We start from the raw sequence: 15,151 nt of genomic DNA, 5'->3' as shown, positions 1-15,151 counted from the left end.
CTAATGGGATAGTGCAGGATCCAGTTTCCACTCCACGGGATCTATGGTTGTCCTGCTCAACCACTCCGCCTGGGTGTTGTCCACTCCGGAGATGTGGTCGGAGCGGAGGGACGCCAGGTGACTCTCCGCCCAGCGGCCCAGGGTCTCTGCCTCTCTCATCAGCGTCTTGGACCTGGTGCCGCCCTGGCGGTTGATGTGCGCCTTGGTGGCCACATTGTCTGTCATCAGGAGCACATGGCGTCAGTGGACGGACTGGTGAAAGTGGCGCAGGGCCAGGCGCGCAGCTCGCAACTCCAGAAGATTTATGCTGTAGCTTGCCTCTGCTGGAGACCACTTGCCTTGTACCACGAGGTGGTCAATTTGAGCCGCCCAGCCGGCGAGGCTGGCGTCTGTGGTGATGACCAACTGCTCGGGCTCCTTGAAGAGGTGGCCCATGAGAAGCGCCGGAGACACCCACCAATGGAGATATCTCTTCACCTTTGGGGGAACGCGAACCAGCATGGGCGAGTTGCTCCTGGAGGATCTCTGATGGGGTAACAGCAGCCACTGCAGTGCCCTGGAATGTAGACGGGCCCAGGGAACGATGGAGATGCAGGAGATCATCTTCCCCAGCAGCTGCGACAGAAGGACCACTGGAGCTTGCCTCATGTGCATCACCTTGTGGGTCATGGACTTTAGGCCCTCCAACCTGTCTTGGGAGAGGAATACCCTGCACAAGGTGGTATCTATCACCGCCCCCAGGTGAACCAGCCTGGTGGTGGGAACGAGATGGCTCTTCCCTAAGTTCAGGGAAAAACCGTGACTCCTGAGGGACCTCTTGGTGACCCGGTGGTCCCGTAAGGCCTGCTGTCTGGACGACAACTGGATGAGAATGTCGTCCAGGTAGCACTGCAGCCTTACGGGCCTGCGCCTGAGCTGGGCCGCCACCACCGCCAGGACCTTGGTGAATGTCCTGGGCGCCGACGATAGGCCGAATGGCAGGGCCCTGTATTGGAAGTGGCGGCTGGCACAGAAGAAGCGCAGGAACTTCCTGTGCTGGGGACGGATGGGGATGCGAAGATAGGCCTCCTTTAGATCTATAGAGATGAGGAGGTCTCCTTGGTGGATCCCCGCCAGGATGGTCTGGAGGGACTGCATCTTGAACCTCCGGTAGGTGATGTGCCTGTTGAGGTTCTTGAGGTCCAAGATGGCCCTCCATCCCCCTGAACTGTTGAGCCCCAGGAAGAGGATGGAGTAGAACCTCCTCCCCTCCTGGCTGGGGGGCACCGGCTCTACAGCACTGATCTCCGGGGAGAGGGGGCGGTCTAGAAATTTAATAAATTATTATTATTATTATCTCCAGGAGGTGATCGACCTCCTGGCTCATGCGTTCCCTTTTCAGAGGACAGGATGGAGTGGGACACCGGATGAAGTTCTGGGGTGGAAGGGACAGGAATTCCAGGGAGAGGCCCTCCCTGACAATCTGGAGGACCCAGGCGTCCTCGGTGGTCTGAGCCCAATGGGAGGCAAATAGTTGTAGCCGACCCCCTATGGGCGCTGTGTTCGGGCAGTCACTTGGACTTATGGAACGGCCTGTTGGAGGCCCCACCGCGATTGTACTTGCGGAAGCCGAACTGCTGTCTGCCCCTGTCTCGAAAGGCGGGCCTGTCCTGGGGTCTGTCCCCCTGCTGTCTGAAGGATCTATTGGGGGAAGAGAAAAATGAGGAAGTGGAAGGTTCGGAGGCCCGAAAGGACTGCCTCCTAGGGTAGGGGCCGGCCTTGCTGTCCTGCTTTTTGGTCAACGAGGGCAGGACCTTCCTCTTGTCTTTGGCCTCGATGAGGAAAGGGTCCAGCACTTCACCAAATAATTTAAGGGGGCGGAAGCCAACTTCCATTTGTTTTTCTGATCCGCCTGCCAATGCCGGAGCCAGACCAAACGACGGGAAGTAACGTTGGACGCCAGGGCCCTAGAGGCAAATTTGGTGGCATTGAGAGATGCATCAGTGGCGTATTGGGAAGCTGCGATGATCTTAGAGACATCTTGGCGGAGGCGTGTGTCCCCCGCCGGAAGCTTGGCCAGCAGCTCACGCAGCCAAATGACAGAGGCCCTGTTGAAGAATGATGCAGACAAAGAAGCCTTAATGGCCCAGGCGGCCACAAGATGGGTTTTGTGGCACACCTTCTCTGCCTTTTTATCCTCCGCCTTGAGGCCTTCCAGGAGGTCTGCTGGTAGGGAAGAGTTTGAGGTCAGGGCAGCTATGGGAGGATCAACAGTTGGTAGGACCAGTAGGTCCTCCAAGGCAGGCTCCATAGTGTAGAGTTTCTTGTCCACTGCACTGGGAGAGGACTGCGTGGCTGGCTGGGCCCACTGACGTTGAATAAGATCAAGGAACAACCCAGGGACCAGTACCAGCTCCTGTTGAGGAGTGGGCACGTCGAACATGACTGCGTTAGGATTGACTGGAGTCGACTCCGACGCAGTTTGAGCGGGTTTGGGTTTGATCCCCACCTTAGTGGCAGCCTTGACTTTGTGGAGGACTGACTTAAAAAGGCTGGGCTTAAAGAGTCCCGCAAAGGCAGGTGCCTCCGGAGGAAGGTCCTCATCCTCAGATAGCTCTTGACCCTCTTGGTCAGGATCCTCAAGGGCTGAGGCCTCACTGACCACAGAGGATTCCAGGGAAGGGTGGCGGACCCGCTTGGCCGGAGGAGGGGCGGCCTGGTCGGGCTTGGGAACCTTGGGGGCCGTTGAAGGTGGAGCGTGTGTTTTCATGCCCTCAGCGATGCCCTTGGCAATGGCACAGGCCACTACCACCTGCATGCGAGCCAATAGTTCGGGCTCCTAGTCGGAATCTGGATCCAGAGCCTCCTCTAGGGGAGGGTAAGCATCCTCGGGCATGTCATCCTTGCACGGGTCCCCTGGGGGAGGGGCCTGTTCGCAAGACCAAGATGGGGCTGGGGAAACCGGCTCCACTAGAGACCTGTTAGGGGACAAATCTTGAGACTCCACCTCCTCGGACATCACCACTAGGGGGTCCTCCCGAGATAGGGGAAGGTCATAGTGGGATGGTTCCCTGCCTGCCTGGCGCCGGGCCTTTTCGAATTGCTTGTCAAGGGCCCGTTGACGCCTTTCAGCATCCTTGGTCTCTGCCGTGGACGGGGTCTCGGAATGATGTTTCCCAGATCCACCCCTCCACCTTTGCCCACTCCCCCACTCCCTGGAGAGGAGGATCCCTTGCTAGGGGCCTGGGAAAGACCTGGCCTAATATCTTGGGAATCTGGGGGACTGGGTAGCTCCATAGTCAATGACCACGCAAGATGGTGCAAGGCTATGGCAGGGCTGAAGAGCTGGAGGCGTAGACTGGTCAGTGCTGGAGAAAGAACAAAGACCAAGAGGATTAGTACTTGCACAATGTTAAACACAGAAAAAAATTGCGATCTGGCTGACATAGAAGAAGGGCCTTATGCAAAAAGGACGCCAGTCCTAGGCCCCAGAGGTGGATTGGGGCCTGCACCCAGGTGCAAGGGCCCTCAGGAGAGACAGGGAGGAACATGACTATATAAAAATAGTAGGGTTGGCCTGCTTGTTACGAGGCTCCCTCCCTGAGCCGGTGCGATGGCTCTTATACAGCCCGGGAACCAGCGCCGCCTGAAAAAAAGGGAGGGGAGGTTGGTGGGCCGGCCTGGAGACCCTTGCCAGCCCCCCAACCCCCAGCGGTCTCCTGTAGTAGCGTGGCTGAGCGGAATGGCCATTGCCAAAAAAGAGCACGAAATTTTCGCACCCAAAATGGCTGCTGCAACATCGTGGGGGTGAAGGGAGGCGAGAGCGATGACCGCATTTCGAAATGACGGTCGCACACTCTTCCCCGCGGCTCTTCCCCTCTAGCAGGCCGGGGAGACGAAAAAAATGTGACAAAAACAATAAACGAGGGGCCTAAATGCACAAGGGACCTCGCCGCTCTTGCTGCGCCGATGTAAAGGCAAGCGGCGGGCCTCCGAAGCCGTCCCAACGCGGCGCAGCTGAGGAGCACCCCCCCCCACCTTCCAACTTACCTCCTGGCCTTCTAGAGTGGAGAATCCGCTGGGAGAAGACACAGCAACAAAAGAGCAAAGAACACTACAGTAAAGGGGAGAATTTAGGAAAGGAATAAAATAATGGAGAATCCAAGCCAAAAAAATAGGATTAATTCAGCTGGAACTCAAGAAATTGCATCCGAACGGGCTTGACTGAGGAAAAATTCTGGGGAGTGGCCACACGAGGAGGTGTGGTCAAAGGAAAAAAAAGTTCCTCAGTCCAAGGGCAACCAGACTGAATTAACCCATTGCTTGGACTCTCCAAGCGGTGCACAGGAAAAGTTTGCTCTTCCACATTATCAAAAGCAATGCAATCATGACAGGAACTCAGGACTGCAGCAACCTTTCCAGCTTTGCAGACCTCCGGCAGTGTTGAGGAGGGGGAGAAGAGATGGTTCTGTGCAAGCAGCGGTCAAGCACTCATCCACATAGCTCTATTTGTATAAGTACTCTCTAATCCAGGGGTGTCAAACTCAAGGCACGTGGGCCAGATCTGGACACTATTCAGTGTTAGATCTGACCCATGGAGCCACCCTGGACACAGTGAAGGATTAGCCCACGCCGCCTCTGCCCGGCCCAGGCACTCTGCTACAACCTGGTGGCAGCCATCTGGGCCAGGATGCAGTCAGCCTTAGATTGACGGGGCCGCCCTGGAGCCAGTGGTGCCCCTACCCCTTACGCACGCAGAAAGGAGGCAACGAGCAAGTGTGGCATCCCTGGGGACAGTCTTCTCCCACAGGCTGATCTTGTTTTGAGCTCCTCCCCTTCACCCAGGACGCCAGCCCATGCATGCTCACTGCTTCCTATGCGTACATGTAGGGGGAGGGGCTAAGGCAGCTGGGAAGTCCCTCATTGGCTCCAGGGTGGCCCGCAGGTCAGATCTAAGGCCAGGTTCAGGAACCAATGCCATCTATGGCCTGGGTGCGCTGCTCATTTGCATGCGCAGGCCTTACTGTTTGAGTGCAGGAACGAAGCTTTCAACTGAGTGAGGAAGCACTGCAGAGCCAGGGCCCACACAGCTGTGTCCAGCCGGCTAGAGTTTGCCATGTGGGGAAAGGAATGAGACCCCATTGTCCCACGGAGCACATTTGCATGCAAATGGGGTCATCTGCATGTAAATGGGCACTTGGAGCGATCTTTGAGGGCAAGCCCGCTGCTGCGCCTGAGCCCTCTCTGTTAGCATGTGCACTGATACCTCAGGTCAGATCTCCGTGGTATTTCTTTCGTGAGCTTTTGTTTCCCTGCAAATGATGAAACAGAAGCTCACAAAAGAAAAAGATCTTACCTCTTGCCCACTGCCAATGTTGGGCTGCCCTGCCTCCCACCAGCCAGATGGTCTTCGGGTGTCTGCTGCGAAAGCGTGCATCGCGCGCATGGACCTTTTAGTTTGGGCATGCACATGTGTGCAGTTTGGGCACTCAGTGTCTAAAAGGTTTGCCATCACTGCTATAGGCAATCTCTCCTATGTCTGACAACAGTTTGTTCTTCTACACATTACAAATTTTGTCTCTTTCTAGCTCGAAAGCACAGTTGTGATCACATGGCCTCCCACTTAGTACTATTTTGCTTAGCACTGCAGTTACTAATCACAAATAGGTTCATTAAGTGAGGACTATCTGTAATAACAAAGTACGGGGCTATTCCTTCCTCCTGTTTATATTTAATAATGCATGAATGAAACACACACACAGCTATTAGTGCTAGCAATATTATAATAGAGAAAAGTAAAATTTCAAAGATGAAGGAACTTTGGGGAAGGTCTAGTGGAATTTTATTTATTTCCAAGTACAATTAAAGTTTTTGTAATAATGGTAGGAAACATCTGAATCAAACACTTAGACACCTGGTCAGTTTCAACTGAGGTTTGAATGTGGTTTTCTATTTTTAATTTTTATTTGCAATGAATTTTGTTGTGATAGATTAACTTTGTTAATCATGGTAGATAATTATAACTTCTGCTGAAGAGAGCTCTGGTAGAAAACTTCCAGGATTATGATTTTCTCTCAATTTATAACATTTCTGGGTTTAAAAGAACAACCAGATGACAACATGGCAAGTTTGGGATAACTTCAGCTATACAGAATTGGGAGGAGGAGAAAAATTTCCTACACACATTACTGTCTTGGTGAAAGATTTTTCCACATTGGCACAGTATAATTAGCCTAGCAACTGAAAGAGCCTCAGAGTTGAATGTCATTTATACTCTTTATATTTAAAGACCACATAAGTTTTATTTATTTATTGGTTTTGTAAACCCTAAAGAATGAAACTATGGTAAAAGATAGACATACATTTGTGAACCACTAATGGAAAGCTTTATATTATGTCAAATTTATAAGCTCATTTTTTTCTCCCATTTTTATTATTTAGTTATTTTATTAAACATTTTAGAAATAATAAAGAAAACAGAAGAAAATAAAGCTCTGTAAAAATGTCTCTAAAGCCAAAGTAATAACAGATTTTCAGCCCATAATTCATTATAAATCATGAAATATAATACATTGCTTTAAGAAATTAAAGATTAAAGTTCTAATTAAGGATAAATAATATGATTAACACAATATAAAGCTAATGAACTTTAATGGCAAAACATCTGCAATATTAATTAGTATTACTGGGTGGCTTCTTCCTTTTAATGTCAGCGCAGTTCAGGGGCAAAAGCAGCTGTAATATATGACACAACATTTTGGACAGAAAGCAAGATCAGAAAACAACTAATGCTGCTCATTTTCTGCTTCTCACTGTACAGGTTAAATGGAACCAAGAACTTTATAGGACAATAGCAGTGATGGCAGAATGACTTGTTTCAATTACATCAGTCCATTCTATGAGAGGTTTCTTGGTGCTCTTGCAAGAAAACCAAGCTTAGAGAGCACCAAGGACCCCGCATTTCAACCCTGAGTGACAAATATTCTCCTCTACTAATCTATTCTGTTTATAGACATGTTTATTTACCTTAGTAATAGTTATAGTTATTAGCATGTATAACCACAGCGTATCTCCTGACTTCAAATGTCAGAAGTGATACATTGCAGCATGATTTACACAAGGGACTACTTTTGTATTCACACCTAAACATTATGTGTCTGGGCACACTCATTTAGAAGCTGTCTAAATCTAACAATTAGATCACACCTCTGTAAATTGTGCATAACCATTGCAGCAATTCCCACGTTTCCTCTCAGTTGTCACTAAGTATCTTTTATAAAGACTTAATAAAAAGGGAAGAGAGAGAATTTTGACCACTCAAAAATCATAAAGGTAAAGTTCAATTTTACCTAGAAAATGTTTAAATGTATATATATATATATATATATATATATGTATGTATGTATGTATGTATGTATGTATGTATGTATGTATGTATGTATAAATATTTAAATGTGCAGTATGTTATGTGAAAAAACAATATATTGAATAAATATCATATGAGCAACTGTTTATTCATGTAATTGGGTTATATATTTATTCCAATAATAAGCAAGAGGGATAAAGAAATGTTCTTCCCATTCCATCAACAGTTACTGGGGAAGAAATTTAATTCTATAAAGTCAAATGATTGAAAAGGCATAACATACAGTACCCATAGTAAACTTATTGTACATAACTATGCACTTTTAAAAGTACTTAGATGAGTCAACTTAGACAATTGATTATGTTAGCCAGTCTTATAAGAAACAGTAAGATTTATCATGCTGAACCTTTATCTATAATAGAGACAGTCCATTCAGCCCATCCTGCACTTCCAAAGTGTTTCCCATTTTGGAAGCAGGGTTAGAAAAAGTTTCCAACAATGATTCTGAGGGGAGAAAACTATTCCTTTCATTTGAAATGAAAAGCAGGGAAGAGAGAATTTAAAGAATGAAGAACTTAAGAAACATAAGTAATAGATTTTGCCTTTCGGTTGCAAATATTGATAATATTCATTTCCTTCTCTCTTATTTTCTCTCTTTTTAATGTCTGATAGGGTTATTTGCTCTGGCTCTGATTTACAAAAGGATTTTCATATTAAGTTCAACGTGCTATTCTCTTCTAGCAGACCCAGGATATTCTATACTGGGACTTATCACAGCTTCTACAATGCTGCATTTAAAATTGATGAGAAAAATAAACTATTAACAAAAATGTGAGTATATAAGATCAAACATAATTGAATGGGATTATGTTGGTTTTCAGGTTGAAACAATAGTTAAATATTTGAACCCTGATATATCTAATAAACTCTATATGTTATTTCAGAATAATTATGTAAAGGTATGAATTTACATAATTAAGATTTATTAATATTGGGGAAAATGCAATTATTGCTTGGTAAATTTTTTGTCATGAAAATAAATTTATTGCCCAGAATGATGTTTTTTAAATTTCAAACAATATTGGTTTTTAAATTGAGGAATCATTTAAACAATGGTAAAATTTTGATTTGTGTGATAAGTGAAAACAATGTTTAAATATGAAATACTGAAAGACGCAAAAGATAGAGTAGGACTGGGCTTCCCTGACTTTAAACTGTATTTTGCAGCCAACTGTTTAGTTTGGATGAAAGTTAGGGTATTGCTGAGAAATAGAAGAATGCTAGAATTGAAAGGGTGTAACTTGAGGTTTAATTGGCATGGATGTTTATGCCACAATAAAGTAAAATTTAAGGTGGTTTTTTAAAAATCATTATGCAAGAAATGCCATACTAAAATATGGAACAAATACAAATCCAGGCTGTGTGTGAAAATGCCTTTACTGGTCTTACCACTGGAAGGATTTTACAAAAGAGAAACAGGAGAGAGAAAAATGAGACACATTTACTAATACAGAAAGATGGAGAATTTAAATTTAAGTCAAGAGAACAATGGACTGCAGAGGGATAGTGTTTTCAATGGTTCCAATACATATAACTAAAAGAATGATTTAATATATTCATGTAATTGAATTGAAACCCTACAAGGAAATTTGAAAGGGAGTATTGTACAAATGATAAACGTGTATTTGCAAAAATGTATAAACTTTTATTTAGTTTTGAAACTGAAGAAGAACAAGTTAGTTATAATAAAATGGGCTCCTAATTTTGGCTATAGTATGTAGGATACACAGCAAAGAATGTGGATAAATAGAATTTACATTGTGTTATATTTTAAGAGAATATTTTACATAAAATGTATCATTGGTACATTATACCAGAGAAATTAACAAAAATATATAAAGGTAAGTAAGTGCAGGAAATGTGAAAAATATATGTGATGGACTCGTGAAAAAGCTGTGAAAAGTTGGTTACAAATACAACTATACAAAGAATTTTAAAGATTAATATTGCAAAAAGCCCATAAATTTTTATTGGGACTTACAGATTTCAAATCAGAAAAGACTTATGAAAGACTAAGTTCGTATACATTAATAATGTCAAGATTTTTATGTGCCCAAAAATTGTATTGAAATTCCTACAGTAGAGAAATGGATTGTAAAAATGTCAGAACTCATGGAAATAGTAAAACCTGTTTGATCAGGGAGTAAAAATGTTTTTTTTAAAGAGTGGAAATCTATGAATTTTTTACTAAAAGAAGAAAACAAAAAAATGATGTATGTATTTAATGATTCAAACAGATGAGAATTAAATAGGGGGCTAAAGAGATTTCTGGAAGAGTTAAGAGGAAGGAGAAATAGTAGGTTTGTTAGTTATCTACTGAAGAGGTCAAAAATCATTATATTTAATAACTTTGCTTTTCTTTCTTAACTTTTGTTTTACACATTTTTCTCGTTTTCTTTATTTTTTCACTTTATGTAAAATCTTAAATATAAATTAAATAATATCTCTGTGGTCACTTTTTTTAACAAATGTTATTCAAATTGTTTATTTCTATATTTTTAGTCTCAGCTTTAGTGACTTTTTTCTTTTGGCCCATTTTATAAATGCCTAGCAAAATAAACTGAATTCTGCAATATGACATCACCAGAAAAAATAAACAAAATTTGATTTATAGACAAAAACCTATAATAGAAAGGCACAAACACTATGATGGCGAACCTATGGCATATGTGCCACAGGTGGCACGCAGAGCCCTCTCTGTGGGCACACCAGCCATTGCCCCAACCCAGCTCCACTGTGCGTGCGTGTCTCCCACTGGCCAGCTGATCTTCGGGTGCCTGCCACCGATGCGCAGTGGGTGGGGCGCATGTGGGGGACACTTGCAGGCATACAAGGGGGTGGGTGCATGCACTTGCATTGCATTTTGGAGGCTCACATAGCACCCCCATACCTCATTTTGGCTTCCAGGTTGGTTCAGGCCTTCCAGGCCCAAAATGGGGTCCGGGTGGGGGGCACATGTGCATTGCATTATGGGTGCGGGTGCGTGCTTTTGACACATGATGACAAAAAGGTTAGCCATCACTGCACTAAGAGGATTTATATGGGGAAAATCACAAAAGACATCCTTGTTCCTGAAATATCTAAAACTACAAAGTGAAAAAGCAAAAAATGAGAGGAAGAGAAATTGTTAAAAAGCAATTTCATTAAGGAGAACAAAAAGCGTTCTGACAGCTCCCGAGAGATACCACCATGATGTAACAATATCAACAACCTTGAGAATATCTGGCCTAAAGAAATTGCTGCCCAAAAGCTTAGGCTATAAAACAAAGACAACTTTGTCATTGCCAAGGATTATATTAAATGGGAGGACGAAAGCACACTCAGGGCCACAGTAGAAGGGTTAATGATGCAGAGAAGAAAGGGTGATGATGGTGATGGAATGGATGATGATGATGGGATGTTTATATAGCACTTGCTGGCAACTTTTTAAAATCTGTTTTATCCCAGGGTCTCATGGTTGCTCTGTACTACTGGAATGGATTTACAAGGGGAAAAAAACCTGATTTGATTTTTAAAATTGCTGACTGATGCTATGTGCATGTCTTCATGTACTGTGCCCAAAGCACTTTGTTGTAAATTAAAATGATGCACTGCATAACCCTAATAATAAAATGCTAATGTTATGCAAATTGGAAACATTATAAAGGCAAACTTCTGTTTACAGAAACAAGGAGTCTCAGGTAGTTTTTCTTCCTGTTCTTCACACACGTCAGCAATAACCGCATACATATTTTCAACGTAGAACTTTTTCACTGCAAGAACTTACCGTCTTTTTCGGAGTATAAGACGCTCCGAAGTATAAGACGCAGCTATCTTTTGGGGAGGAAAACAAGGGGAAAAAATCTGCCTCTGACTCCTAGAAATTTGCCTCCTTTCAGCAAATAGCACAGACAATATACACTGTTTGTGGTGTTACATTTCAGACTATACTTGTACAGATGCTGTTAAAATTGATGTAGCTTTCTGGAAGTATATATTATTCTCTGTTATTTAAAAGAAGATACAAAAGCACTGGGCCTCTTCAGATCAAGCATTTATTTTAAAAAGCTTCTTCATTTTGTTAAGTTGCCTAAAACAATAATAAAACAGTCTTTAAAAAATAAGTCTAATATTTTGAACATTCTATAGGCATATAGTTATTGACTTACCTCCTTGTAGCAAACAGCAAACAGCCTGTTTCGGTTTAGCCTGATTAGCACAAGAAAAAAAAACTGCCTCCCAGCAATTTGCCTCCTTGCAGCAAACAGCCCGTTTCACTTTCAATTTCAGTTTCAGCAGCAGCCTCCCAATGATCAACTGTTTCAGACTGCAGGGATTGCCATAGTCCAGTGATGGCGAACCTATGGCACGTGTGCCAGAGGTAGCACGCGGAGCCATTTGTCAGAGTACACAAGGCGCTGCCATGCATGCGCTGGCCAGCTGAGTTCACCCTTTTTTAAAGCCATTTTTCGCCTTCCCCAGGCTCCAGAAGCTTTATAGAAGCCTGGGGAGGGCGAAAAGAGCCTCCCCCACCCCCCTCCGGAGGCTCTCCGGAGGCTTCATGAGCTTCCCTGAAGCCTCCAGACCGCAAAAAACCTGCCCTACGGGCAAACCAGAATTTCGGGAACGGACTTCCTGTTTGCTTGGAGGGTCGTTTTGACTGCTCTGGAGGCTTCAGGGAAGCCTCTTGGAGGTCCCTGAAACCTCCGGAGGACTTCCAGGGGGGCGGGGGAGGCTGTTTTCGCCCTCCCAAAGCTCCTATAAAGCCTCTGGAGCCTGGGGAGGGCAAAAAAAGCATGCAAAAATGGGGAGGTTGCGCCTGTAGTGCGCGCATGCGCACTGGGAGGATCACGCATTGCATTATGGATGTGGTACGCCTGCACACGACCCCCCTGCGCTCCCCTCTTATGGCACGTGAGCCAAAAAAGGTTCGCCATCGCTGCCATAGTCTATTGCTGCCTCCGCAAGCCCCATTTTCCCTGTTTGCTGCAAGGAGGTAAATTGCTGGGAGGCAGAGGCCAAAGGGTGGTAGCTGGTGGGTGGGCAGGGCTACATTCGGTGTATAAGGCATACACAAATTTTCATCCTCTTTTAGGGGAGAAAAGTGCATGTTATACTCAAAAAAATATGGTAAGATACCCCACCAGCCATCATATAGAAATTCTACTTCCCAAACAAAATTTTCAAAATTTCCTGGTTGCATAGCAAAAATGCTACCCTAAGCAACTGAAAGCTCATTTTTGACAAGGCCTTAATACATACCTTTCCTGCTTATTTTCCTGGTAGTACTAATTGATGGCTTTTTTTCCATGACAGAATCCAATCTGGCTGTGAGAATAAGACCTGTTTCCAATTTGTTCTCAATATGCTGCAACTAGATAAATTAAAGGAGATAGAAAAGGCATCAACATTTTAAATCTGTTATACCGCCACTTAAAAAACCCAAAAAGTAAAAAAAAAAGTTTACAAAAATTGGATGAAAACATTCCATAACCTAAGTAAAATTAACTCAGACTTAATTTTAACTTTGTATAATCAAAAATAGTTTCACATTAATGCAAAAATTTTCATTGCAGGAAACAATGTATATTACGTTTTTCAATCCTGAAAAAAGAATGAATAAAAAACAGAATGATAAATAAAAATTTGATGTATCAGACCAAATACATCAAAGTCATTGTATTGGAAAACTTCCAAACAAATTCCTTAATAGTAGTTTTTTTGTAAAAGCAAGCTGCATATTAGGAATTGAGAAGAATTGCCTTAGCAGATCAGTTGCATTTTCAGAGAAATAAAATTAAAATCTGGATGACTGACAGAAACAAGGAATCAAGAAAAAGGTAAAACCTCACCAACTGTTTAGACAAGAAGAGAGTGTCTGTTGGAATTAAGACGGGAGCTTCCTAATTTTGGGAATCCTAGGATCGTAAGAAACAGCTCAGTGTCCAGATAGGACAAACTAAGGGGTGGCTGATTCCTATATGCATTTTAGGAGAATAGTGGTTGTATTTTACTGAAACAGTATCTTAATCTTTTACTGTCCTCTAACATTTACGAGATAAACATAAGTTATTAATTTTCATTTTTAAATAATAATGTCCTGTATGTTTTATTTTCAATTTCATTTAACTCAGGGCTAAAATACTACTTACTGTTGCCTTTGTTTGTGAAAAAGAATCCCATGCTGTTGCTAAATCTGTACAAAAAATTGAAAACATTCTCTCAAGGTTCAGTAACAGTTTTAAATACTGCTTAAAACAATCTATTCACAATATTTTTTCTCTGAATATACTTACTTGACTGTGGCTGGATTTACACATCACAATAAGTTGTAATGTAAATTAATCTGGTTTGGGGTATAAACCCAAACTAGGGCAAAACAAAATGATTCAAGCACGAAATGATTCTATATATATAGAACAGCTTGTTTCATGTGGTTTATTAAAACTAAGATACATATGTTTCAGAAGCATTGATTCAGATAGAAAACAAAATATGATTGTTCCAAGCAAAAAGTATTTTTGTGATGAGGGATAAGAAAATGCCAAGGTTCAGTAGGAAAAGTAGATGGATAACTCCTTCCCGTGACAATGGTGATATTAGGGAGGGTCTGCTTGTTGCCTGTGTGGCTTACAAAACACTCTTTCTTGTTTTGTTTTGCAAACATTGATAGCAGAAGAGGCTGAGTGGAGCTAGAGAAGTTAAAAAATGAAAAGCATTGAGAAGATTGGGAATCAATGGGCAAGATGACAAAATGCAGCCTTACCTCATTTTATTATGCTTTAATTTATTGCGCTTCATAAATATTTTGGTTTTTTACAAGACCATCCACCAGCAAAAAATTACAATTCACTGAGGAATCAGATGCTGATTAACTTTTTTTAGCATTAAGGTGTCTTTTAATTAAGGTATAATATTTTTAGGCATAATGTTATTGCAGACTTCATAGATCATAATATAGTGTAAATGTAACTTAAATATTCACTGGGAAACCAAAACATTCACATAGCTCACTTTATTGAGATATTTGCTTTATTGTAGTGGTCTGGAACTAAACCCTCAGTATCTCCATGATATGCCTATTATTACCATGCTGGCAACTTATTGTAAGGAATAGGAACAGCAACCAAGCAGGGGACATTAGAACAGTATTAGTGTTAATTTGTTTCTGAAGGAGATGGAAAAAGCAATGAAACAAGTTTTTTCCTACTTCCCCTTTAAAATCATACATCTATTTATTTATTTATATTCCACTTTTATTATTTTTATCAATAATTTCAGCTGACAAACTCACACAATACTCTGTGAGGTTGATTGGGTGAGAAGAGAGTAACAGGCCCAAAGTCACGCCATGACTTTCATGGCTAAGATGGGACTTGAACTCAGGGCCTCTTTGTTTCTAGTTTGGTACCTTATTTATTTAGTGTATGGCATATCATACATAGATTATCTGTCTGTCTGTCTGTCTGTCTGTCTGTCTGTCTGTCTGTCTGTCTGTCTGCCTGCCTGCCTGCCTACCTGCCTACCTGCCTACCTACCTATCAATATTGCACATAGATAAGTAAAGCACAATAAAATATAAATGTTAAAAAGATTTGTGTTCAAAAACAATGTCTAGGCCATCCAACCATTGAAGCACAGCATTGCTTACACTAAACAAAAAAATCAGATACTGGACAGGTATCTGTCCTTAGCTTACAGTCGGTCACGATGTAATCTATAATTTGACATGGGACTTCTGCAGTCACACTGAAGGGAGGATACTAT

At 42.9% G+C, this 15,151-nt stretch overlaps 1 protein-coding gene across 13 annotated transcripts in view; it reads right to left on the bottom strand.

Annotated features, from left to right (window-relative positions):
* CEP350 (centrosomal protein 350) overlaps positions 1 to 15,151 on the bottom strand; it is a 93,782-nt gene that overhangs the window by 66,381 nt on the left and 12,250 nt on the right. For 8 of the 13 annotated variants that reach the window (XM_081947367.1, XM_081947368.1, XM_081947370.1 and 5 more), the window contains 2 exons: positions 13,537 to 13,580; positions 12,647 to 12,758 (listed from right to left, as the gene is read on the bottom strand). In XM_081947367.1, the coding sequence (XP_081803493.1) occupies positions 12,647 to 12,758; positions 13,537 to 13,580 (156 nt within the window). The remainder of the gene's footprint in view (positions 1 to 12,646; positions 12,759 to 13,536; positions 13,581 to 15,151) is intronic. The other 5 variants (XM_081947374.1, XM_081947364.1, XM_081947363.1 and 2 more) reach the window with 1 other exon arrangement.

This window comes from Natrix helvetica (genome assembly GCF_964273705.1).
Source record: "Natrix helvetica genome assembly, chromosome: 3".
Classification (NCBI taxonomy): domain Eukaryota; kingdom Metazoa; phylum Chordata; class Lepidosauria; order Squamata; family Natricidae; genus Natrix; species Natrix helvetica.
This window is presented reverse-complemented; position numbering and strand designations above follow the sequence as displayed.